Source organism: Cricetulus griseus, chromosome 2 (genome assembly GCF_003668045.3).
Source record: "Cricetulus griseus strain 17A/GY chromosome 2, alternate assembly CriGri-PICRH-1.0, whole genome shotgun sequence".
NCBI classification, from domain to species: Eukaryota; Metazoa; Chordata; class Mammalia; order Rodentia; family Cricetidae; genus Cricetulus; species Cricetulus griseus.
The window spans coordinates 374,457,701-374,480,445 of NC_048595.1; the positions used below are offsets into that span (position 1 = coordinate 374,457,701).

The 22,745-nt window shown below is 42.5% G+C and overlaps 1 protein-coding gene across 15 annotated transcripts in view; it reads right to left on the minus strand.

The window, feature by feature from the left end:
* Nucleotides 1-22,745, minus strand: part of Rbfox2 (RNA binding fox-1 homolog 2) — a 249,525-nt gene that overhangs the window by 123,559 nt on the left and 103,221 nt on the right. For 8 of the 15 annotated variants that reach the window (XM_035440732.1, XM_035440734.1, XM_035440735.1 and 5 more), the window contains exon 3: nt 10,279-10,368. The exons of the other annotated variants lie outside the window; for them this stretch is intronic. In XM_035440732.1, the coding sequence (XP_035296623.1) occupies nt 10,279-10,368 (90 nt within the window). The remainder of the gene's footprint in view (nt 1-10,278; nt 10,369-22,745) is intronic. 15 annotated transcript variants of the gene reach the window in all.

A 22,745-nucleotide genomic window follows, 5' to 3' on the forward strand; every position in this document is an offset into this window, starting at 1 on the left:
CAATGCTGATTGAGATATGAACTATTCAGAGTTTGGGAGAGAACAGCATACATGACATTCATTCTGGGGCTAAGAATATAGCTCAATGGTCCAGTGCTTGCTTACAATACATGAAGCCTTCTTTTCAATTCCTAGGTCTGAAAGTAAACCATATCGCTACCTGTGTTAGTTCTTCTGCCTATCGCTAGGGTATTCACCACAACCATCTCTCTAGACCAGTAGTTTTCAAAGTGTGTTCTCTATCTGGCATCAGCACTATGGGAACCTTACTAGAAATGTAAAGTTCCAGGCCCACCCAGAGCCAAGGAATCTAAAGTTCGAAGCAGAGCTCAGCTATCTGAATCTCTTCATACATGACTACGTTTGAGACTGCTGCTACTGCCCAATGGGTTCATCATTAAAGCTCCTTGTTCTTATGACAGACTACCAAAAGAATTCCATCTGGCTCATCTTCCCTTGTTGCTGTCATGGAAGTAAACCTAAGCCTTAAGGGTAGCCCACTTGTGCTTGTCCACATCTGTTCCCAATCCTACCTTCTACTCCCCAGAACTGAGGACAACAGTATCCTCAGCAGACTCATCTAAAAACCTACCCTCTCTATTCTATAATATGCTCTACTGCTTTGTTCTAAAGGAAGCCTGATAGCTCCTGAGAATACAGCCATTTCTGCAGCAAAAGCTGTTCACCTGCTTAGCAGAGGCAAGCATCCTCCTTGCTTCCAAGCCTCTACCCTGCACTCATCCAAACTGCAGATCTTTTAAGAGGTTCCATTTATTGATTTCCTAGTCTTAGTCCTGTCTTCTGTTCCATCCTTTGTCTTCTTTTCAGGACTTTGACATCCACACAGAACCAGCATTTGGCTTCCTGGGATTTGTTTTCAATGTTTTTTAGCACCAAATATATTTTTCACTTGAACCACCTACCAACATCAGGCTAACACCACCTTCACCTCTAAAAATGTCAAGCATTTACAGAAGAATTTGTGTGTGCTAGTTTCCCACTGCAGCAGTTTTTGAACCTTCTTATGCTTTCTGATCTGCAAAGTAACTCCACCTTTCTTTACTGTCTACTCCCCATCATGTCCCTCCTTTCTTCCTAGGACAGCTTAGATGTGACAATCTAATACTACTCATTGTTCTTTCCAGGAGTCTTACACTTATCCTCAGGTATAACAGCTGTAGTATTTGGCACTCCTTATATTCAAGGTTCCACTATGTACACGGGATACGACACAAAGAAAGAAGATAAAACCAGAAGACCTCCATGAAACCAATGTTCCCACCCTACCTGGCTGTAAGGTAGATGCCCTCCTTCCCATTAGAGACCTGTATACTGGGCTGGACAGATACACTCTGCTCCTGAAATAGCCCCTTTCTTTCTAGCACCCTTTTTCTTCATCTCTACTTAATCTTTCCCACTGACATGACACATGCCTGACACCTTGTAAAAGCTCTTCAGCCTACATTTCCCTGCAGTTACTGCCCCCAACAGTATTCCTAATCTGAACACTCACACCTACCAATTAATGATGCAGTTCATCCCAATATTCTCCCAAACAGCATTCCCTAGTCACTAACACCCTACCAAGGCCAATGTCGATTATTTGGTCTTATTACACAAACCTAGCAGAACTTTCTTCTCCAGGCAAGTCTGTCTAGTTTTTTCCCCTACCCAACCCCATCTTTTCAATAACTTTCAGAAATGACTCAGGGTTTTGATCTCAGCCTATTCTCTATTACATTTAATCTCCAGGCTTTAAATATTCACCAGTACACACAATGAACCTCAACCTTCTACCCACAACTACATGTCTCTTTTGAGCTCCATATCCACTTACACACCTAAAAGATATCTCAAACACAACAAAAAAGAAGCCATAAAAATAGCCCCTTCCATTCTAATTCCTCAAGCCAACAGCTGAGTACCAGGTTTCTCCTTCATCTTAGCACATATCCAAACTTGCCTGTTGGGTCCTAGCAAGCTGCCCTTCAGACTCCCAGCTTCTTGCTTAAGACTCTGGCAAGAACCTCCACTTGCTCTCCCTGCTCTCTTCCTAAAGAAAGCCACACTCTTAAGATCTGCTAACACTGGCCATTCTAATCCTGAACAAAGTACAGATCTCTCCCACAGGAAGTGAGAGAGGTGGCCTTCCCAAGCTTTCCAGACCATCCCCTTTCTGTTTTCTCCATCCCAGCCACATCTCCCCCTTCCAGTCTCAGCTTGTTCTACTCGATCCCCTGCTTGTAGCCCTTCCTCCTTATAAAGGTCCCCAGGAGTTCTTTACTCAGGACTTTTTGTCTACTTCAGTGAAACCATTCATGGTCACATTTCTTTGTTTCCCTAAGTACCTATGAGTTACAAAGCTCTTCTCTGTGTCCAGTCTGCTCTCTTAGCAGTTTAAACAAGGAAAGAAAACCATCAGTGGAAGACTCCCCACCTTGCTTGTGCTCTTCTGCCACCCAAAATACAAGAATGAAACACAATAATCTCAGCTAATGTACATTAACTGTTTAAGTTTTATTATTAATATAATAACCTAAGAGCTTCCTGAACTTTCTTCTTTTAATGTATCTGGTTGTGCGTGCGTGCGTGCGTGCGTGCGTGTGTGTGTGTGTGTGTGTGTGTGTGTGTGTGTAGAGGCCTGAACACATCCTCTGGGGTGACATTTCCTTTTAAATAGGTCTCTCATTGGCCTGGAGATTACCAATTAGGTTAGTTGCAGGGACCAATATTCCTGTCTCATCTTGACTCCCCAGTGGGGAAAAGCATCTATATTACCATGCCTGGTATTTTCATATAATCATCAAATTCATTCATTCATTCATTCATTCACTCACTCACTCATTCATTCATTCAATCATTTAAGGGTAGATTATCACTCTGTTGTCCAGGCTGCCTAGAACTCACTCACTTTGTACCCCAGCTGGTTCTGAACTCGAGGCGATTCTTTTTCCCTTGGCCTCCCAAGTGCTTGCATTACAGGTGTGACCCACCATGCCTGGCTTTCTAAAGTGTTACGTACTAATCCAAATTTATTCAGACTGTAAACTCTATAATAACAAGGAAGGCTTTTGTAATCTTTCTAATATATAAATCTGATGATGACCTTGCTTAGATCTGTTAGTGGAACTTTATTAGAATAAACATTCTCCTATGTTTTAATTTGTTTTGTGAGACAAAGCCTTGCTTTATGGCACAGGCTGGCATGGAACTCTTCAGTCCTCTTCTATCCCAACCTTCCAGAGTGCTGGGATTACAGGAGCACACCACCAAGGCTGACTCAAACATCTCAAGTGTTTTAGATAACCAAGTGTCTGTGATGTATCTTACCAATAACTGCCATTCTACTAAGCCCCTGAACACAAGTTTTATAAAATTCTCTAAGGTTCTACACACACAAGAGAGAAAGAAGAGAGGAAGGGAGAGAGGGAGAAAAGCAGGGAGAGGGAGGGGGGAGGGAGAGAGAAAATGAATGTGTGTGTGTGTGTGTGTGTGTGTGTGTGTGTGTGTGTGTGTGTGTGTGTGTGTGTTTGGTAACCTATTTATTCTCTTTTAGAAAATCCTTTTAACTCCTCAAGCCACTATTTATCTCTCTCCTCCTAAGCTTGTCCTACTCCTAAAGCCAATTCTACTTTCTCAGGGCACAAGCAATTATCCTCTGTACTCTCATATATTCACTTCTCTTATTCTAATGGATGTACTCAGTTCAGTTTTTAACATGATAGTCTACTGTATTTTATTTTATATTCCTGGCGTACCTGAGATCAAACCCAGAGTCCTGACCACTGAGCTATGCTCCCAGTCTTAAGCCTCTCGTATTTAAAACAATATGAACATAGCTTCTCCCCCCCACCTAGCTACCCACTGAATTCCTCAGAGTCAAACTTCTGCATCTACTGTTTCTATCTTATTCCCTTGTCTCTCCCCATGGCCTTCTCACCTGACTCTATTACAGGCAGGTTTCTATCCTTATCATTCACCCAAAATGACTCTTGTTAAAGTCACTAGCGACCACCATGCTGCTGACCCCTAATCTCTTGCCTTGATTTCCACACCCTGGATTTACTCCTGAAGAATAGGCTCCCTGTTTCCTGTCAGGGCTTATCCCATTCTATGAGAAACTAACTCCTTTCTTGCCCTCCATTTCCTCCTAAGGCTAGTCTCATTTAAGCATGCAGTTTCTGTGACACTTCATGCAGTTTTTCACAAATTAACCTCTATCTTTCCATGTTTTCCTGGACCTGGGTAGACAACGATCTAAATGGTATTTCCTCTCTGAACATCTCAAAGTTACCCCAAAATATCAAATTCAAAATCAAGTCCATGATCCCCCTTCACCTTTCCTTCTACAAAAACCTGTCATTCATCCACATCACGGCAACACCCTATTTTACCTCTGAATCTTTCTCCCAGAGATCCACTTCTAGCAGCCCTGTCCCTGAGACTGCTTCACGACAGTCACTGTACTTCACCACATTTTTACTCTGCCTTAACCTGTACAGATAGCTTTTAAAAATAAAAATAAAACAGAAATGAACTATAAATTCTATTTCATATACTCCTAATCCCATCTAAAGTCTTTTAAGGCTCTTCACTGCCAAGTACCCATTTGTAGTTTCTAGCCTTATGTTTATCTGAGCTGAACAGTTTCTACATTTACTACTGTCTCATTCTCTAGTCCTATAGACCAGAGAGTCCTATAGATTGGCAAGTGATTTCTGGAAGGTGGGCACACTAAAAAATTAGTATATAACTTCCATTTAAAAGATGTTGTGAGGCATTGGTGGCGCACGCCTTTATTCCCAGAATTTGGGAGGCAGAGGCCGGTGAATCTCTGTGAGTTCGAGGCCAGCCTGGTCTCCAGAGTGAATACCAGGATAGGGTCCAAAGCTACACAAAGGAACCTTGTCTTGAAAAACAAAAAAAAAAAAAAAAAAAAAAAAAACAAAACAAAAAAAAAAAGGTGTTGTGATTACTGCTTTGTACAGAGTAACCTCCAGAAAACTTTCACAGAAATTACAATAGTCTACCTATCCTGTTTTGGAAATCTGAACACCCCAAAATGCTGCACACTGATGCACAGCACAAGCAAGACCACGGTTCAGTCTATGATATCCATGGGTTGCTGCTACTTTCTTCTACAATGGCCAAAAGAGACTTTTCCCCCCTAAAGACTCCATGAACAATCCAAGAATGTTCCGAAGCACTATCACATCCTTTCCATAACCTGTGAAGCATGTCTCAAGTAACCAGTAGTGATCAAAACAGAATTTCCATTTCCTTATTTTCCCTACTCTTGGGTCATCCTGAGTGTAGTGGTGCCAACAGGAAACCAATAAACAAGTGAGAGAGAGGTTAGGAATGGCTCGGTGTGCTTTAGGACACAAATCCTAACTGTGACTCACAGTTTTCTGCTTTCTAGTCTGTAAAATGAAGGGATGGAGAACTTCCAGAGTTGTTGAGGACTGCAAGTGGTACATATATGTCCATCAGACATGTTAGGACTCAATGGCTACTTAAAGAAATAAGAGCCATTCTTTAAGAGAGATGAGGTTGAGTTTCCAGCCTTGCCATTTGCTAAGTATCATGAACTTTTTCTTGATCTCTTCTTCCTCATTTGTGCAGTAGTGACATCCTTTAGCAATGTTGTGAGGATGAAAGAAAACAATGCATACATAAAAGAACTTTCTTAATTCAATAAAATCAGACAATAATCCCCACTGTTATATACACTTTCCACTCATTGTATTTACTCTTTAAGAGCACAAGATGTCTTCGACTATCTTTGTATTTGCAACAGCTGGTTCCACTAATTGCAGGCACTCCTTAAACAATGGATGAATTGATTTAAGACAGAATTGACTGTTGATCAAACAACAGTTCAAATGAGATCTAGAAGTCCAGCCATACAGCATGTGGGTAAGAGCTCCTACTGCCAGACCAGCCAAGCTCAGTTCGGACTAGAGAGTAGGTTGTGCCTTCTGCGTATTTTGGAAAGTCAAGTACAATTTTGTGTATGTGATAAAAGTCACATAATCATCAAGCAAACATGTTTGCTTAACACAGGACTCAAGTCTTTGATTTTCTTCCTTGTCTTCATCATTGGGAATGATGAAGACAGGGTGAAGAAGTGACATAAAGACTCTCCATAGTATGGCATATACTCCCAAAAGAGTTGAAAAGCTTCCTACCCTCTAACACTTCAAATTTCAATAAGGGGTGAACATTTCACATGAAACTAATTTGTGTTTGTCAAAGTTCTCCCTATGTGCATTCAAGGACATCCTCTAAACAATGGGAAAAAAGTTCAGGGATGGTTCCCAGACTGTTTATGCAAATATTCAAAGCAAAAAGCTGGCCTGTAGGAGCAGGGTGGTGCATGCTATAATCTCAGTAACTGGAAGGTGAAGTGGGGGAGAGGGGGAGCTAGAAGTTCAAAGCCATCTTTGTCTACTCAATTTGAGACCATCTTGGGCTACATAGGGCTGTCAAAACAAAGGAACAAAACAAGACAAAACATAAATAGGTGTTGTGTACTATTTTTTTACTGAGCATCTACGGTATACCCCCCACACCATGTCACGTGTAACTCATAGGTCATCTCAAATAATGATAATCATGTAGTATGCATTAATTTCTCTGCTCAACAAACGAAACTAAGGCTTGCAGGTTAGGTTACTGGTTCACAGCCACACAACTGTGAAGGGCACAAGCAGCATTCAGTGAAGTGTCTAACACTAATTCTGCACTAGATTAGGCCACCTAATGACACCACCAAATTCACCAAAAACACATGGGCAAATTAGTAAGATATACTTAACTGCAAAAACTACAACACTGAGATGGCCTGTAACCTTCACCTTTCAATTACAGGGTACATGAACGTTCACACCATTCAGAGGTACTGACAACTGAACTTAGCTCAACAACTTTTCTGCAACACTACAAACAGTGCTACTGACATATTGCTAATGCTGAACCAAGCAGACAGTTGGAGATAATACATATGGCATAGGCTTCACAGCTTTCTTATGCTCAAAGAGCACACCTTTTGGGTATACTTACTACTATATAAAATTCTCAAAATCAGGAACATTCCAGGTTAACTCTACTGTCTCATGAGTACAGAAGCTAAGGCACAAAACAGTTAAAGGATTATTCACAGTCACACAAGCTGTTATTCACTGACTACCATGTCCCAGGATAAACCTAGAGCAGAGCTCTAACCTACCATTTCCACCCCAGTAAATTTTCCTCCATACAGCATCACAGGAATTTCTGCTTAGTCCTTGACCACTAGATAACCTCCTCTATGTTCAGGGGTTGGACAGTTATGATTCTGCTGGCTGTCTATGGGCTAGTCAATGAAAATGGTAAAGAGAATTTTTGGTGCAAACACCACCCAAACATTCAGGTGTCACAATAAACATAATAAATAGCTTGGGGTGGGGGAGATTTGTGTGTGTGCATGTGGTGACCAGAGGATGACACTGGGGTATCATCCTCTATATGGTCTCTCACAGAATCTGGTGATCATTTTTAATTAGATGGGCTGGCCAATTTTTCTGTCTCTACTCCCTCCCCCTCCCCCAGTGCTGAGGTTACAGTATACACTGCCATACAGGAATTTCTTTTCCATGGGAGCTGGAGATATGAACTCAGGTCCTTATGCTTGTACATAAAGTACTTTACTCTCTATCCCTGAAAATTAACATTGTTATGAACAGGCTTGGTGGCACACATCTTTAACTCCAGCACTTAGGAGGCAGAGGCAGGAGGATCTCTGTGTGTTCAAGCCCAGCCTGTTCTACACAGAATTCCAGGACTACATAAAGAGACAATGTCTTAATGAGTAAACAGATAGACAGACAGATGAATAAAGAAAGTTTATGGCACACAGTAGCAACCACAGATGCAGATGGTCAATATAACCAGGGAAGTCACAAGACCCTTTGGCTGTTCCAGTTCTCTTGGCATAACAGCATCTCAATGCAACATGTGGTGTATTAGTTGGCAAGCTGTTCTAGGGCTATAGTAAAGAGACTAAGATAAATACATGTGTAATGGTAACACAGAGAAGAAATAATAAGGGTCACTTTCATCAAGTCTAGGTAAGCTGAAATGAGATTAATTCAATTCATACCCCTTCATAACTTCTCTTAAAACAACCAAAAGATAGAGGAGCCCACCCTTCCAGAGAAGGATGTGGATCAATTCCTCACCCAATGAAAACTACTTAGTGTGCATTAGTGTACCAGCAAACCCCTGAGTTCTCCTAAGTACGGTACTACAAAAATAAATCAATAAAGGGGAGGAAATTACATTTCAAGGTTATATTCAAATGGAAAGGAGAAACAGTAAAGAAGCCTCTCCGACACACCATACAGATACACATTCTGTGACCCAGCTCCATCTTCACATCGTTAAAATGTTGGCTTCTGGCATTTACGAATGTAGCTTCCTGGAGCCAAGTAGGTTCCTGCAATTCCAGACAGCTGGGCTGAAGGGCAAAGGGCAAAGCGAAACTTCCAAAACCTGGCTAGAAGCCAAAGGCATCACATGGAATAATAGGCTCCCTTAGCAACACACAACAGCTGTCTACTAAAGACAGCTTTCGCCATCTTTACAAGGGATTACTGATGCTAGTATTTTTACAACTAAAAGCAAAAGGGGGAAGAGGACTCTGTATTCTCTTCCCTGACACTTTCCGAAAAGTTTTTTATATTTCACCATTTATAAACTTCTCTAACTATAGAATGTTCACTCCATCCTACATTACAATGCCACAATTACCAGCACATTAAAATAAAGTAAGGTACATATAAAGTTCTGGCTTTACAAATGTAAAATGCTTTATAATGGCTGGTTATTAATTACTATTCCAGCTGCCATGGGTATTGCCTTTAACCATGAAGTCACTCTCTGTGACTTAAATACTTTCCTCATAGTTTCAGTAACAACAATGACCTATTCCACAAGACAACTGAGAAGGACAGTAATTATCAGATAAAAACTCACAACAGCGTATTAAGGACTGTGCCATCTACTGGTGCTACAGATGTGGCTTGATTATCAAGGCCAGCGTTCTCAACACTTAACACGAAAGCCCATCCTGACCCACAGGGAAGACTGCCACTCCTGAAGCCTCCAGCTATTGTCACCTGCCCACTTGCCTTCTCCAAACCTAACAAGCCCAGGGGACAGCACTGCTCTGGGAGCTCAGCCCTTGCAAGACATCTAACAAGATAAACAACACTTAGAAACCAGACTCCAATATTATAATCTGCGGGGTTCAATGGCCCTCACACCTGTTCGAGAAGGGGCTATGGCCTGCACTCTGTGGAGCCGATGTGCAGGAACAGAACCTCGGCTTTCCACTCCTTATATGTGCAAGCGCAAGCCTCACCACAGCACTCTACTCACCCAGAGGTACATCATGGCAGAGCCGCTGCAGACTCAGCTGGCGTTGAGCCTGGACTGCAAAAAGGCACGTCAGTGAACCAGAGGAAAAAGGATACCAGAATGGGGGTCAAGGGATCAAGTTGGGAGAACCCCTAAAATCACCTGAGTTAAAAAGTCTTCTTTAAATAAAAAAGCACCAGTTTTCTCCCCCCTCCTCCCTCCTCTCCAGCCGACTGCTCTGTTGTTCTCTCCTCCCTCTCCCCCTCCCCCGCCCCTCAGGGAGTTCCCGGCCCAAGTGTCTAAACTGGAGTGTACAGCACACACTCTCTGTATCTGCCTTCAGGGAATCTCTCTGTCATTCTCTTTCTAGAAGCACAATTGCCACTCACAAAGATTGCAAAAAGCAGGACTGGGCGAGATTGGTGGTGAACAACCAACACCAGGTTCTAATGCTAGACATAAATTAGTTCAAACATGAGTGATGCAATCAACAAACTCCGCCCTCCAAGATCAAGGCAAATGCACCAAGCTTACCCCTGTCCTGATTTTTCTAGGTCCTCTGGCAGAGGCTGGGCACACACAGAGAATCTGCTAGGCTTCTACATTCCCTTTCCATGACACTGGCCTGGAGCCCACTATGTTTTTTGTCATTTTACCACTAAAACTTCTCAATCTATAAGATTTTTAAATACAGGAAAATTTAGCTACACACTTCAAAAAAAAAAAAAAAAGGCTTTTCATCTTCATCATTATTAGTCCTTGCTGCCATCACTACTGCCCCTACTTAACACAGCCTTCTGTCTGAAAGGACCAGCAACAAGGGCTTTTAGATTCACATAACTCTGGGACATCTAGCGTGCTACACAGACACTTTACCTGAGCATGCAGACAGAGCAGGGTAAGCAGGGTACAAGGTCTGGGTCTAAATTCTTCAACCAAAGAAGACAGGTGTAACACTTTGTGGGACTGTAATTAGATAAAGGCATATACTGTGTAAACCTATGCCACAAATTCTGGTCACCCATTTCCTAAGTTTAATTCAATTTAAACACTATATCTTCTGCATGCCAAATCTTCTACTCATTATGACCATTGACCATTATGACCACGTTTAGCAAATCACTTGTCCTAGTGCTTTTTATTCCAAAAACAGCTGGATTTGCCCCCACCCACCAATGCCCACACACTTTTCTGACCTCCCCGACTCACTATGCCACGTTTGAACTCAAAGGCACTCCCACTCCTAACACTCAGGAGTCAGAGACAGAAAGAAGATCCTACAATCTAAAGCTAAACAGCCAGTGCTACAAAGTGAAACCCTGTCTCAAGAGACTAACAAAACAAAACAGAACCAAAGCCCACCCTACAGGCACTTGACTCTCCTCATGGGCCTGGAGCATGTTAACAGAGCATCCACCACCTCTACAACAGGTATTTCCATCCTAGTCTTCTCTCCACATGCATTCTTTTAAGGTGTAGTTTATCTAATTCTGGCCCTGGAATCTTTTGCATAGTGATTAGCACAGAGCTACAAAATATCCTCAAAATGTTAGTGTTTTTGAGGAATATTCTGCTTGGTTAACTTATTTAAAGAAAACCAAAACCAAATTTAAAACAAACAAAAACAAAGCCTAATGCCTTTCAAGTGCATCTGACATGTTTAAATACACCTACCTGCAGCCTGGGAAATCTGAGTAAAGGGCTGAAAGTCACAGGAAGGCGGGCCATCTTTGGCACTTGCTGGCTGCTCTGGTCCCACATGCCTGATAAATTATCTGATATGAAGGATATCTAATGTGCAACCCCCACAAAGGGGTTGTGGCCCACATGTTCTGAAGCGCTGATCTCAACCTTTTCTGTTCTTCCCATGAAACCTCTTTCTGTTTCCTCTGAGGGCAAGGTTGCCTCCTTTCTAGTATAAAAGCAGAGTAAAAAATCTCTAAGCTTAAAGCTGGGACCAGATTGGTTTTTGTTTTTTGTTTTTTTGAGACAGGGTTTCTCTGTGGTTTTGGAGGCTGTCCTGGAACTTGTTCTTGTAGACCAGGCTGGTCTCAAACTCAGAGATCCGCCTGCCTCTGCCTGCAGAGTGCTGGGACTAAAGGTGTGGGCCACTAACCACCCGGCTAGATTTGTTTTAATTTAAAACAACAACAACAACAAAAAAAAAAAAAACAAAACAAAAAAACAAGAAAACAAATATTTTTCTGAGAAACTCTCCAGCCCTAAGAAAACAAATCGTAATTAAACAAACTGTTATTTAAAATGTTTAATATGGCTACAGTTAATCAGTACATGCAATTTTCCTGTCTCCCAGACAATGATCTAAATTTGAAGCCACCAGCCCTGCCCCTCTTCTATAAGAAGTAACATGCTAACATCACATTAGGGGAGTAAGACACGGTGTCACTGTGTAGCCCAGGTTAACAATGAACTCACAGCAATTCTGCTTCAGTTCCTAAATTCTTGAAGTACCAGTCTAGGCTACCACACCAAGCTTAAGACTGTTGTTATTCTTTAATCATTCATCAACTATGGCGTCGATAAAACAAACATGATCAAGTCCAAACTGTCATAGTCTCATTTTAGGGGATAAGATACAAATAACAATACATCTGTAGACGGGTGAAGTGGACCACGCCTTTGATTCCAGAATTTGAGAGGCAGAGGCAAGAGGATTTCTATGAATTCAAGGCCAGCCTAGTCTACAACGGGAGTTCCAGGACAGGCAGAGCTGTTACACAGAGAAACCCTGTCTTGAAAAATAAAACAAAAAGCAAGAGAAAGTTACATGGGGGGAAAAAAATCCTCAAAATGAAGCAAGAAAAGTCTAAACATGTCATAAAAATCAGAAAACCACCTTTACAATTCTCACAGATAAAACCACTTAGAAACATCTTTGAAACCCTATGAAAATTTTTGTTTTAAATGTATGCAATTCTTTCCTTATTCTAACTTTTCAGTTAGGTGGATAGTAGAAACAAATTGCTGTGTTGTTCCCTCGAAAACAGGAAGAATACCGACAAGCTAAGGGAGTCTCTCCTGTGTGTGTTCATGCCCATGCACGCTCACATTCTCTACCTCTAAACAAAAGAAACAGAAAAGGAGAAAAAAAAAATCTTTCCAGTCACCAGAGTCAAATAAGGAATATAGCTACATATGATTCATGTTAAGGAGCTGGGGACACAGCAGAGCAAAACTGCTTGAGTAGCATGTGTGGGGCCCTGGGCATCATCACAAGAGGGTCTAATGATTTCACAGTAAGCAGCTACCTGAAAACCCACACACAGACACCTGTGTGTCCGTGCTCTGAATTCTATCAGTCCCTGTATTAGTTCAGGGGAAATGGGTCAATTTGAGTACTGGAGGAGGCATTCTTCCAGGGAAGGTGTGAAGAAACCTCTAGCATGCTTGATTCTGGGAAAGAAAGTTAACTCAGAACAGCTTGTGGGTGCTGTCAAGAACACTACCCTCAGCAAGCTCCATGACTGCTGCTTTACAGAAGCGCTGGATTTTATACCATGAAGAGTAAGCTCCCTGTGACTGGGGTAAAGTGTCTATATATGGAGAGGTAGCATAAGTTCTCAAGAACACACCTGAAAAGTCAGGCACTGAGATTTAAGAAGAACCTGAGGCAAACATCTATATACACTTTATATTTCTTTCACTTGTAGGCCTGGGAGAAATAATAAACCTTACTACAACAATGCAAGCTAGTTGGCTGGACATGGTGGCACATGCTTTCAATACTAGAATTTAGAGATAGAGGCCAGGTCTACAAAATGAGATCCTGCCAAATAAATAAACAAGGCAAGCACGCTAGAGATATCAGATAGGAGGAGGTCCAGCTGAATTTGACTTTTAATAAAAGCCCAAAAGAATGAGCCTCTTTTTACCTTATTTCCTCTCAGCTTAAAATAGCAGGGATTCCCACAGGGCAGTTCTCTACTCAAAATGTGCCCCAAGACCAGCACCGACATCATTATCAGAGGAGCAGTTTCTTACATACAGAGATTCTTGGGGCCCACTCAAAAGACAGGCTCAAGATACATGCTACAACATGGGCTCCAAGTGCTTTTCCTGCCTAGGTAATCTCAGAAGCTGGCTGGAGAGCACTGGTTCACTGAAGACTGTCAGTAAAGAGACCCTGCACTCCAATCTCTTCGTGAACTACAACTACTTTCAGTACCTAGTTACATCTTCCTAGTACTCCTGAAAGTAGACCTTATCTATTACAAATATCAAAGGGAAATGAGGCCAAAAGAGGTTAAACCCCAGTCACACTCTCACAACACTGACTAAAGCAGATGTAAGTTGAGCACAAGACAACGATCAATTTTATGCCATACCTACTCACCAACAAATGAGACTGGCAAGGTCACTGTGATGTCACCCTGCATTGTACCTCTGCCTATTATGGAAACTGAAAACAAAGACCAGGACTGTGACTAGAATATACTATTAGCATACTGTAGGTGACAAAAAGGTCCTGTGAGGTGTGACTATGTTCTAGGACAGCTAAAATAAGCTCTAGTTATATACATTAAAAAAAAGGGGGAAACTCTCAAAGTTGGCTTCTTGGCAATGGCATCAGGACATCTGTTAAGTTTCTTTCTCCAATTCCAAGGCAAAGAAACCAGGGCCACCATCCCCCAAAACTTCATTATCTTGGGGACCCTGCTTCAAATACTTCAAAGAACCCCCCTAAACTTCTTACTTTCTCTAGTACCCACCCACACACAATTTGAGACCTCAAGAAGACTTCCTACCCCAGTCGCTTTGTACTGCCTAACCATTCCAGTTTTGACTTCCACTGCCTCTGTCCAATTTTGATTCAAGAACCATAATTATAACCCCTGCCTTGTATTTGCTCTGTCACTGCCAGCAAAATCGCATCCTGGTGGAGCACAAGTCCCTGTCTTCTTTGCCTATGCACCCACCAGCTCAATGACACAAGCTGATGTCACTGTGTTCACAACTGCATACTGTAAATGGGTGATCTACCATGACTGCCGAACCCGTCTCACTCTCTCCCTACCACCTACTCTTAGTTGATGCTCTCTAATACTATATTTATTGGACATTTTAAAAGAGAAGAAAAGTGTCTTCTCACTACCAAATCTTCAGTTCTGCCTAGAGATGTACACATCTGCTTACATTTCACCAAAAGGAAAAGGGAAAAGTATTTTTCCACCAAGTATGGCACATGTATGCTATCCCCTAAGTGCCTAGGTGAAAACTTGACTCTCTCCATCCACCCACTCTTTCCTATGTCACTATAGAAAACCTCACGTCTTTGCTGATCATGGACAGAGAAGAAACACTTACCCTCACCTTCTGAAAACCTCCCTTTCTGCTCTCAAAAACTGAGGGACATCATGAAAATGAGTTCTTGACTTTGGAAGTTGGACTGGGAATATCCTGAATTGTGAAATGTGGCAGCCTGTGGCACAGCAAGTGGTCCATCTTGACCCCCAGTCTGTTGCATCAATCTCTATGAGTTTAAATCTAAATTTCCAATCACAGGTTGGGCTAGATACAGCACGGTTATTGAAGGTTCTCCTTTGACTCCATCAATAGCTCACGCCCTTTCAGCTACCTGCCATCCCCTTTCTCGATCGCTGCTTCACAGCAGAACTCAAAGCAACATGTTGTCTAGATCTGTCTCTTCTTCACCTTCTTCCAACCCAAGTTTCCACGTCCTACACTCATCAAGTCAACTCAGACTAACTCTTCCATGTCACCTAACCCAATGAAATCACCTGGCTTTTTAGCAAGAGTCAACTAAGCTGATAGTCTTTTATAAATAGTCTCTAGTTTGGGACGTGCTACAGCTTGGGGACTGTGTCGTTTTAACATTATCACTGGTTACTCCCCAGTGACTTTTGGGAGAGTGAGGCTTTTCCCTCATAAGAAAATACTTGTTGCTCAATCTAAGTCATTCTCTTCTCTCTATATTGTCTCCTCTGTTCCCATTGCATCCATCATGCTATTAATGACCAAGTGACATTACTGCCTGGACTGCCTCCCTGCTCATGTTCCAGTATCACTACTTGACTGTCCCACAGGCATGACAAAATACTACATGCTCAAAACTGGCTCCTTAACCTGTCACTACCACCATCACCTCTGAAATCTAGCATGCTCCTGCCATTCCCTACCTCAACAAGTGGCACCACCTGTCAAGTACAAGAACAAGGATCCTTCCTGTACCCTAAACATTTGATTTCTCTTGATGTGGCTCTCACAACTCAAGAGGGTAACATCTCTTTCCTGAACCTCACAATACTTTTCCCGTTTCTGTTACAGTTCCCCCCTCAAAATATCTTACTGCAGCCACTAAACAAGATCATAGCACACACTACTCACTTCTTCTATAATGTCAGAATACAAAGGGATTTGTTTTTTCTAACCAAACTCCTTTAATGTCCTCTGTGTACTGCAAGGTTCCCAACACTCCAACCTCTCCTCAAACCATTATCTCCTCTCTAACACTGCTCTGAATAGACTGGGGTCTTATGTTTAGCTCCTGACCAAGTAAACTCCATCCCTCTCCTCCAAACTCTAAACTCCTTTATTCCTTCATCTCCAAACCCCTCTACAATCAACCTTTGTTCTTGGCAAGGCTGACTCCTCTTATCTTTCAAGTCTTAAACATCCTTCCCTGAAATAAGACTCCCCAGCTACTATCTAGATGAGGCCCTTTCTCCCAACCCTTGGTCTTCTATCATCATGTCCTGTTTCTTTTCTTCCTGACAGCTCCAAAAACTCTTTAAACATTTTTTTCTCCCTTGTCTGTGGCTAGTATCTCCTTTAGAAAGCAGTACTTTGTGTGTCAGACAGGCACAAATGAGACCTTCTATCACGAAACATTTATTTTATCCCTTGCCTCTTTGTTATGGAAGGTCAAAGTTATTCGTAGGCATTTCTGGCATTCAGCAACTGTCTAAGCAAGTCCTATAAATAAAATTGAGTGCTACTAATTTCCTCCTAGTTACCAAAGGACAGAAAGCTTTACCATCACTACAAACCATAAATAAACACTGGCATCACTGACTTTAAAATATGACAGTTGAAAATAATAATACTAGTGTTAAAAGAAGCTCCAACATACTCACCTATTTTAAGCTAATTTAATTATCAACATTCCAAACTGCCTCATTTCCAATGCTGTAAATTTATTCTCAGTATGCTAAAATCACCCAAGTGAAACAGCACTCTAATCAAATTGGGCACATGTGAGTCTAAAATCATGAGTTGGTCCTATGTAAGTATTCAAATTACTCAATTTCTCAGCCACAGTCAAGTGCCACACATGGCAGGTAGACATCACAGTGGCAACTACAAAACATTTTCACCAACAGAAAGCTGTCCAGAGCTATTACAGAATGGTGACAACCAGGAAGCAGAAGGACTCATATACAAAGATGACACTATTGTGTGTGCCTTCCAGGTGGGAAAGTTCCTGTGGCCTTTGTTCTAACTTGAGGTTAGAACTTCTGTCCTGATGATCTGGCTAACTGCGTACTGAATTCAAAAGGCAAATGAGGAAAGGAATGTAGGGAGTAGTAGGAAATAAGGTACTGTTCTAGAAGTAAAAAGACCCAAAGGGAAAGTTGCAAAAGGCACAGAAAACAGGGCAAAAATGGCATTTAGTAAGGAACATTAGCCCCCATGCCCACAGCACAGAGCGACACTCCCAGGCAATGCAGATGTTGACAGTTACGTTAAGATCCATTTCCAGAAGTGCCTACATTTCACTGTTGAAAAGAAATAGTTATGCACTTTTTTTGGGGGGGGGGTTTCAAGACAGGGTTTCTCTGTGTAGCTCTGGAACCTATCCTGGCACTCGATCTGTAGACTGGGCTGGCCTCAAACTCACAGAGATCCACCTGCCTCTGCCTCCCAGATTAAAGGCATGGGATTAAAGGCATGCGCCACCAATGCCCAGCGATGCAGCACTTTCTTAAAGGACTTACTTCCAACAACTAAATCTTAAGCATCTTAGTTTTCAAAGGGGGAAATCCTCTCAGCTAGTAAGGATATTCAACAACAAAAACAAAAACAAAAAAAAACATCTAAAACTGTCCTGAGTGGTTAAATTTAAGACTTCAGTCTACCTAGCATGAGCAAATGCTGCTTACAAAGCAGGTATCTATGAGAGTAAGACAAGCCCCCTAGCTTTCTTGTACTATGGTTGAGCCATACAACAAAACACTATGGGAGTATGGGGGACATTAAATAGTGTCACACAACATAGCCTGAGATATATCACAAGTGAAAAGAGAAAGGTTCAGAGTGATACACATCACACTACCAATTATTTAAAAAAGAGAAAGAGCCATACACAAGACTGAAACACCAATAGCTTTGAAGCTGTGGTTCTCAACCTTCCTAAAGTTGCGACCCTTTAATAACGTAACTGTTCTTCATGCTGTAGTGACCCCAACCATAAATTATTTTCATTATTACTTTGTAATTTTGCTAATGTTATGAATCATAGTATAAATATCTGATATGCAGGATATCTGATATGAAACCCTATGGAAGGGTTGTTCAACACCCTTCAAAGGGGTGACGATCTACATTTTGAGAACCGTTGCTTTAGAGGAAGGAACAGGATGGCAACTTCTCAGGTGGCCACTGTGTGCTTTTTAAAGACTGACTCAAATAAATTTGTTATTAGTGGTTCTTCCTCCTCCTCCTCCTCCTCCTCCTCCTCCTCTTTTGTTTTTTTTTTTTTTTTTTTAAGACAGGGTTTCTCTGTGGCTTTGGAGGCTGTCTGGAACCAGCTCTTGTAGACCAGGTTGGTCTTGAACTCACAGAGATCCAGCTGCCTCTGCCTCACGAGTACTGGGATTAAAGGTATGTGCCACCACCACCCAGCTTGTTATTAGTTTTTTTTTAAAGGTAACAATCAGGGTTGGAGAGAAGGCTCAGCAATTAAGAGCACTGGCTACTTTTCCCGAAGTCCTGAGTTCAATTCCCAGCAACCACATAGTGGCTGGCACACAATCATCTGTAATGAGATCCAGTGCCCTCTTCTGTCCTGCAGGGATACATGCAGGCAGAACACTATATACATAATAAATAAATAAATAAATCTTAAAACAAACAAACAAAAAAGAACAATGGAATCTTGAAATTCAAAGGCAAATGGATGAAACTAGAAGAAACCATCCTAAGTGAGGTAACCCAGTCACAAAAAGACAAAAATGGTATGTACTCACTCATATATGGATTTTAAACATGGAACAGGGGATTGCCAGCCTACAATCTACACCAACAGAGAAGCTAGGAACAAGGAGGAACCTAAGAGAGACACACATAGTCCCCTGGAGAAGGGGAAAGGGATAAGATCTCCTAAGCTACTGGGAATCATGGGGGGAGGGGAGAGGGAGTTAGAAGAAAGAGAAAGGGAGAAGGGGAGGGGAGGGGAAGTCATGAAGGAGCAGGAAGATCTAGTCAGGGGAGGAATGGATGAGAGCAAGAAAAGGGATAGCATCATAGAGGGAGACATTATAGGTTTAAAGAAAATTCTGGCACTAGGGAAATGTCCAGATACAAGGATAACCCCAACTATAACAACCTAAGCAATAGTCGAGAGGCTACCTTAAAAGCCCTTTTCTGATAATGAGATTGATGACTACCTTATATGCCAATCTAGAGCTTTCATCCAGTAGCTGATTGAAGCAGAAGCAGACACCCACAGCTAAACACTGAGCTGAACTCCTGGAATCCAGTTGCAGAGAGGAAGGGTTGATGAGCAAAGGGGTCAAGACTAGGCTTGAGAGACCCACAGAAACAGCTGACCTGAACAAGGGGTTGCTCATGGACCCCAGACTGATAGCTGGGAAACCAACATAGGACTGTTCCAGACCCCCTGAGGGAGGAGGTCAGTTTGGAGGTCTGGACAATTTATGAGGCCACTGATAGTAGATCAGTATTTACCCCTAGTACACAAATGGGCTTTGGGAGCCCTCTCCACATAGAGGGATACTCTCTCAGCTTAGATACAAGAGGGAGGGTCTAGACCCTGCTCCAAATGATATGACAGACTTTTTTGAAGATCCCCCATGGAAGGCCTCACCCTTCCTGGGGAGCAGAAAGGGGTTGGGATAGGAGGTTGGTAGGGGGCAGGGGAGGAGGGGAGAGGTAACTGAGATTGGCACGTAAAAGAAGCTTGTTTCTAATTTAAATAAAAAATAAATTAAAAGAGAGAGAGGGGGAGGGAGGGAGGAGGGAGGGAGGGAGGGAGGGAGGGAGGGAGGGAGGGAGGGGAAGAAGGAAGGAAGGAAAGGAAGGAAGGAAGGAAGGAAGGAAGGAAGATGGTAACAATCTTGGCTGGGCAATGGTGGCACATACCTTTAATCCCAGCAATCAGGAGTCAGATGCAGGCTGGGGGTGGGGGGTGGGGTTTGAGTCCATATTCACCACAAAATGTATAATCAATGGCTTATCCATGCTTTGAAAAACCAAAATATAATCAATCCTTTCTAAAAATTGAGTTTCCTTTTTCAGACATTTAAATGTTTCACTCATGTTTTATCTGTTTAAAACATTAAAAACAAAAATAAACAAACAAACCCTGAAACTGAAGCCTGGCAGTGGTGGTGCACACCTTTAGTCCCAGCACTTGGGAGGCAGAGGCAGAGGCAGGTGGATCTCTGTGAGTTCGAGGCCAACCTGATCCACAAAGCTAGTTTAGGACAGAGTGGACTATTGGCACAGAAAAACCCTGTCTCAAAAAACTAAGGGGGCCGGGCATTGGTGGTGCACGCCTTTATTCCCAGCACTCAGGAGGCAGAGGCAGGCGGATCTCTGTGAGTTCGAGGCCAGCCTGGTCTACAGAGCGAGTGCCAGGATAGGCTCCAAAGCTACCCAGAGAAACCCTGTCTCGAAAAACCAAAAAGAAAAAAGAAAAAAAAAGGGGGGGAGTTGGGGGGGTGGGGAGGACGACAAAACAACCCTGAAATGGAAAACAGCAAAATGGCTGAACTGGCCACCTGAGTCCACAAAGCTGTCTTATCATTACACATGTGCAGTGGTAGGAACACTCCCAACACTTCATGCAAACTTGTGCACATTTTTCTAAATCCTCAAAGTTAAAACAGAATGAACTGACCCTTATTGTTCCGTATTACTGAATTTAAAGAGTAATAGCAAAGGCACACAGATGTGTAAATTTAAGGCCTTTGTCATATTACTGGATAACGAGGCTCACTGGATAGGAAGCCCCCAGGGAGGCTGCAGAAGGTCTTCAAAGCCATATGACTGCACGGTGAGAACACTAGGACAGGCACTAAGGCTCAGAATGCTAGGAATATCCCCTTCCTTAGTAATCAAACCTTAGTTTTCATTCTGGCACATGACCGTGAACAGCTGTCAGAAGAGACTTCCTCCTACCTCGCTGTGGTTAGGTGTAGCCATGAGACTAAACTTAGGTGAAGGAAGCTCTTGCAGAAAGTAACCTGAAGTCCTGTCCTTTTAGGAGATATGCCCAAGGAAAGTGAGGGGCTGAGGAGATAGATCAGTGGATAAAGTACTTGCTATACCAGAATTAGGCCCAGAGTTAGATCCTCAGTACCTACAACGTATGCCTGTAATCCCAGTGCTGGGGAATGAGAGGGAGACAGGCAGATAGATCCTTCAGGCTTATTATTGGTCAGCCAGTCTAGTCAAAATGCCAACCTGACACTAGGGAAATGTCCAGATATCCACAAGGATGACCCCAACTAAAAATCTAAGCAATAGTCGAGAGGCTACCTTAAATGCCCTTCCCCTATAATGAGGTTGATGACTACCTCACATGCCATCCTAGAGCCTTCATCCAGTAGCTGATGGAAGCAGAAGCAGACACCCACAGCTAAGTACTGAGCTGAACTCCCCAAATCCAGTTAGAGAGTGGGAGGAGTGATGAGCAAAGGGGTCAAGACCACGGTGGGGAAACTCACAGGAACAGCTGACCTGAGCAAGTGGGAGTTCATAGACCCCAGTCTGATAGCCGGGGAACCAGCAAAAGACTAAACCAGGCCTCCTGAACATGGGTGGCAGTTAGGAGGCCTGGGCAGTCTATGGGGTCTCTTGCAGTGGAATCAGTATTTATTCCTAGTGCACAACTGAACTTTGGGAGCCCATTCCCTATGGAGGGATACTCTCTCAGCCTAGATACACAGGGGAGGGCCTAGGCCCTACCCCAAATGATGTGACAGACTTTGATGATCCCTCGTGGAAGACCTCACCCTCCCTGGGGAGTGGATGGGGGGTGGGATGGGGAAGTCAGTGGGGTGAATGGGAAGACAGGAGGGAGAGGGAACTGAGATATGGTTTCTAAAAAAAGATTGTTTTTAATTTAAATAAAAATTAATTTTAAAAAGTGAATGGCACCAGAGAAAGACTTCAAACTGACCTCTGGCTTCACCTACCCACACACATACAAAAATATAAATAAAGGGGGAGAAAAAGGAAGAAGGGAGAAGGGAGGAAGGAGGAAGGAAAGGGAAGGCTAGGGCTGTAGTTGCATCCCACCAGCAGAAAAGTCAACAGCAGCAACCAAGAGGCACTCTATCAGCCCTGAGCCACCTGTGTCTGGACTTAGTTTTTGTTAAATAACCTCTCTTGTTTGAGAGGTTGTTGTTGCTGTGTGGATGTGGGTGTGGGTATGTGTGTTTGGTGTTTTTGGTTTGGTTATATACTATAACCTTTACCCAAATAATTTATTTCATCCTAACTTAAAATTTACAGTTCAACTTCATTTGAAAATATAGAAATTTCTATACATACCAAAAGTGCACAATTTTAATGCCTAAGCACCCGTCAAAGAATCCTGAAATGTATATCCTGGCCAAGAAGTCAACTACCAAGTCAATCCCCCTAACCTCCTGCCCCTAAGTATTCTGCACAGAATAACCAAAGTCAAAGTTTAACAACGAATTCCTGACTACTGCTAATAGGATAGTCAGATACAGCCCAGTAAGATGGCTCAGGCACCTTAGCCTGGTGTTCTGAGTGCAATCCAAAGAGCCCACATGGTGGAAGAACTGACTACCAAAAGGCGCGCGCGCGCACGCACACACACACACACACACACACACACACACACACTTTGTATAAAGTCAAATACTTATACTATTTTTTTTTATCTGAAAAAATGGAAACAACACATAATCAACAGAGATGCTGACATATCCAAGACATGCTAAAAACTGTAAACACGGCAGTATGTGCATATATATTTACATATTCATACAATCACTGCAACAGACATTGAGTAAATGTAAGAAAACAAAACAAAAAGCAAGCAAACAAAACTGCATGAAATAATTAAGTAGACTAAAACTTGGGCT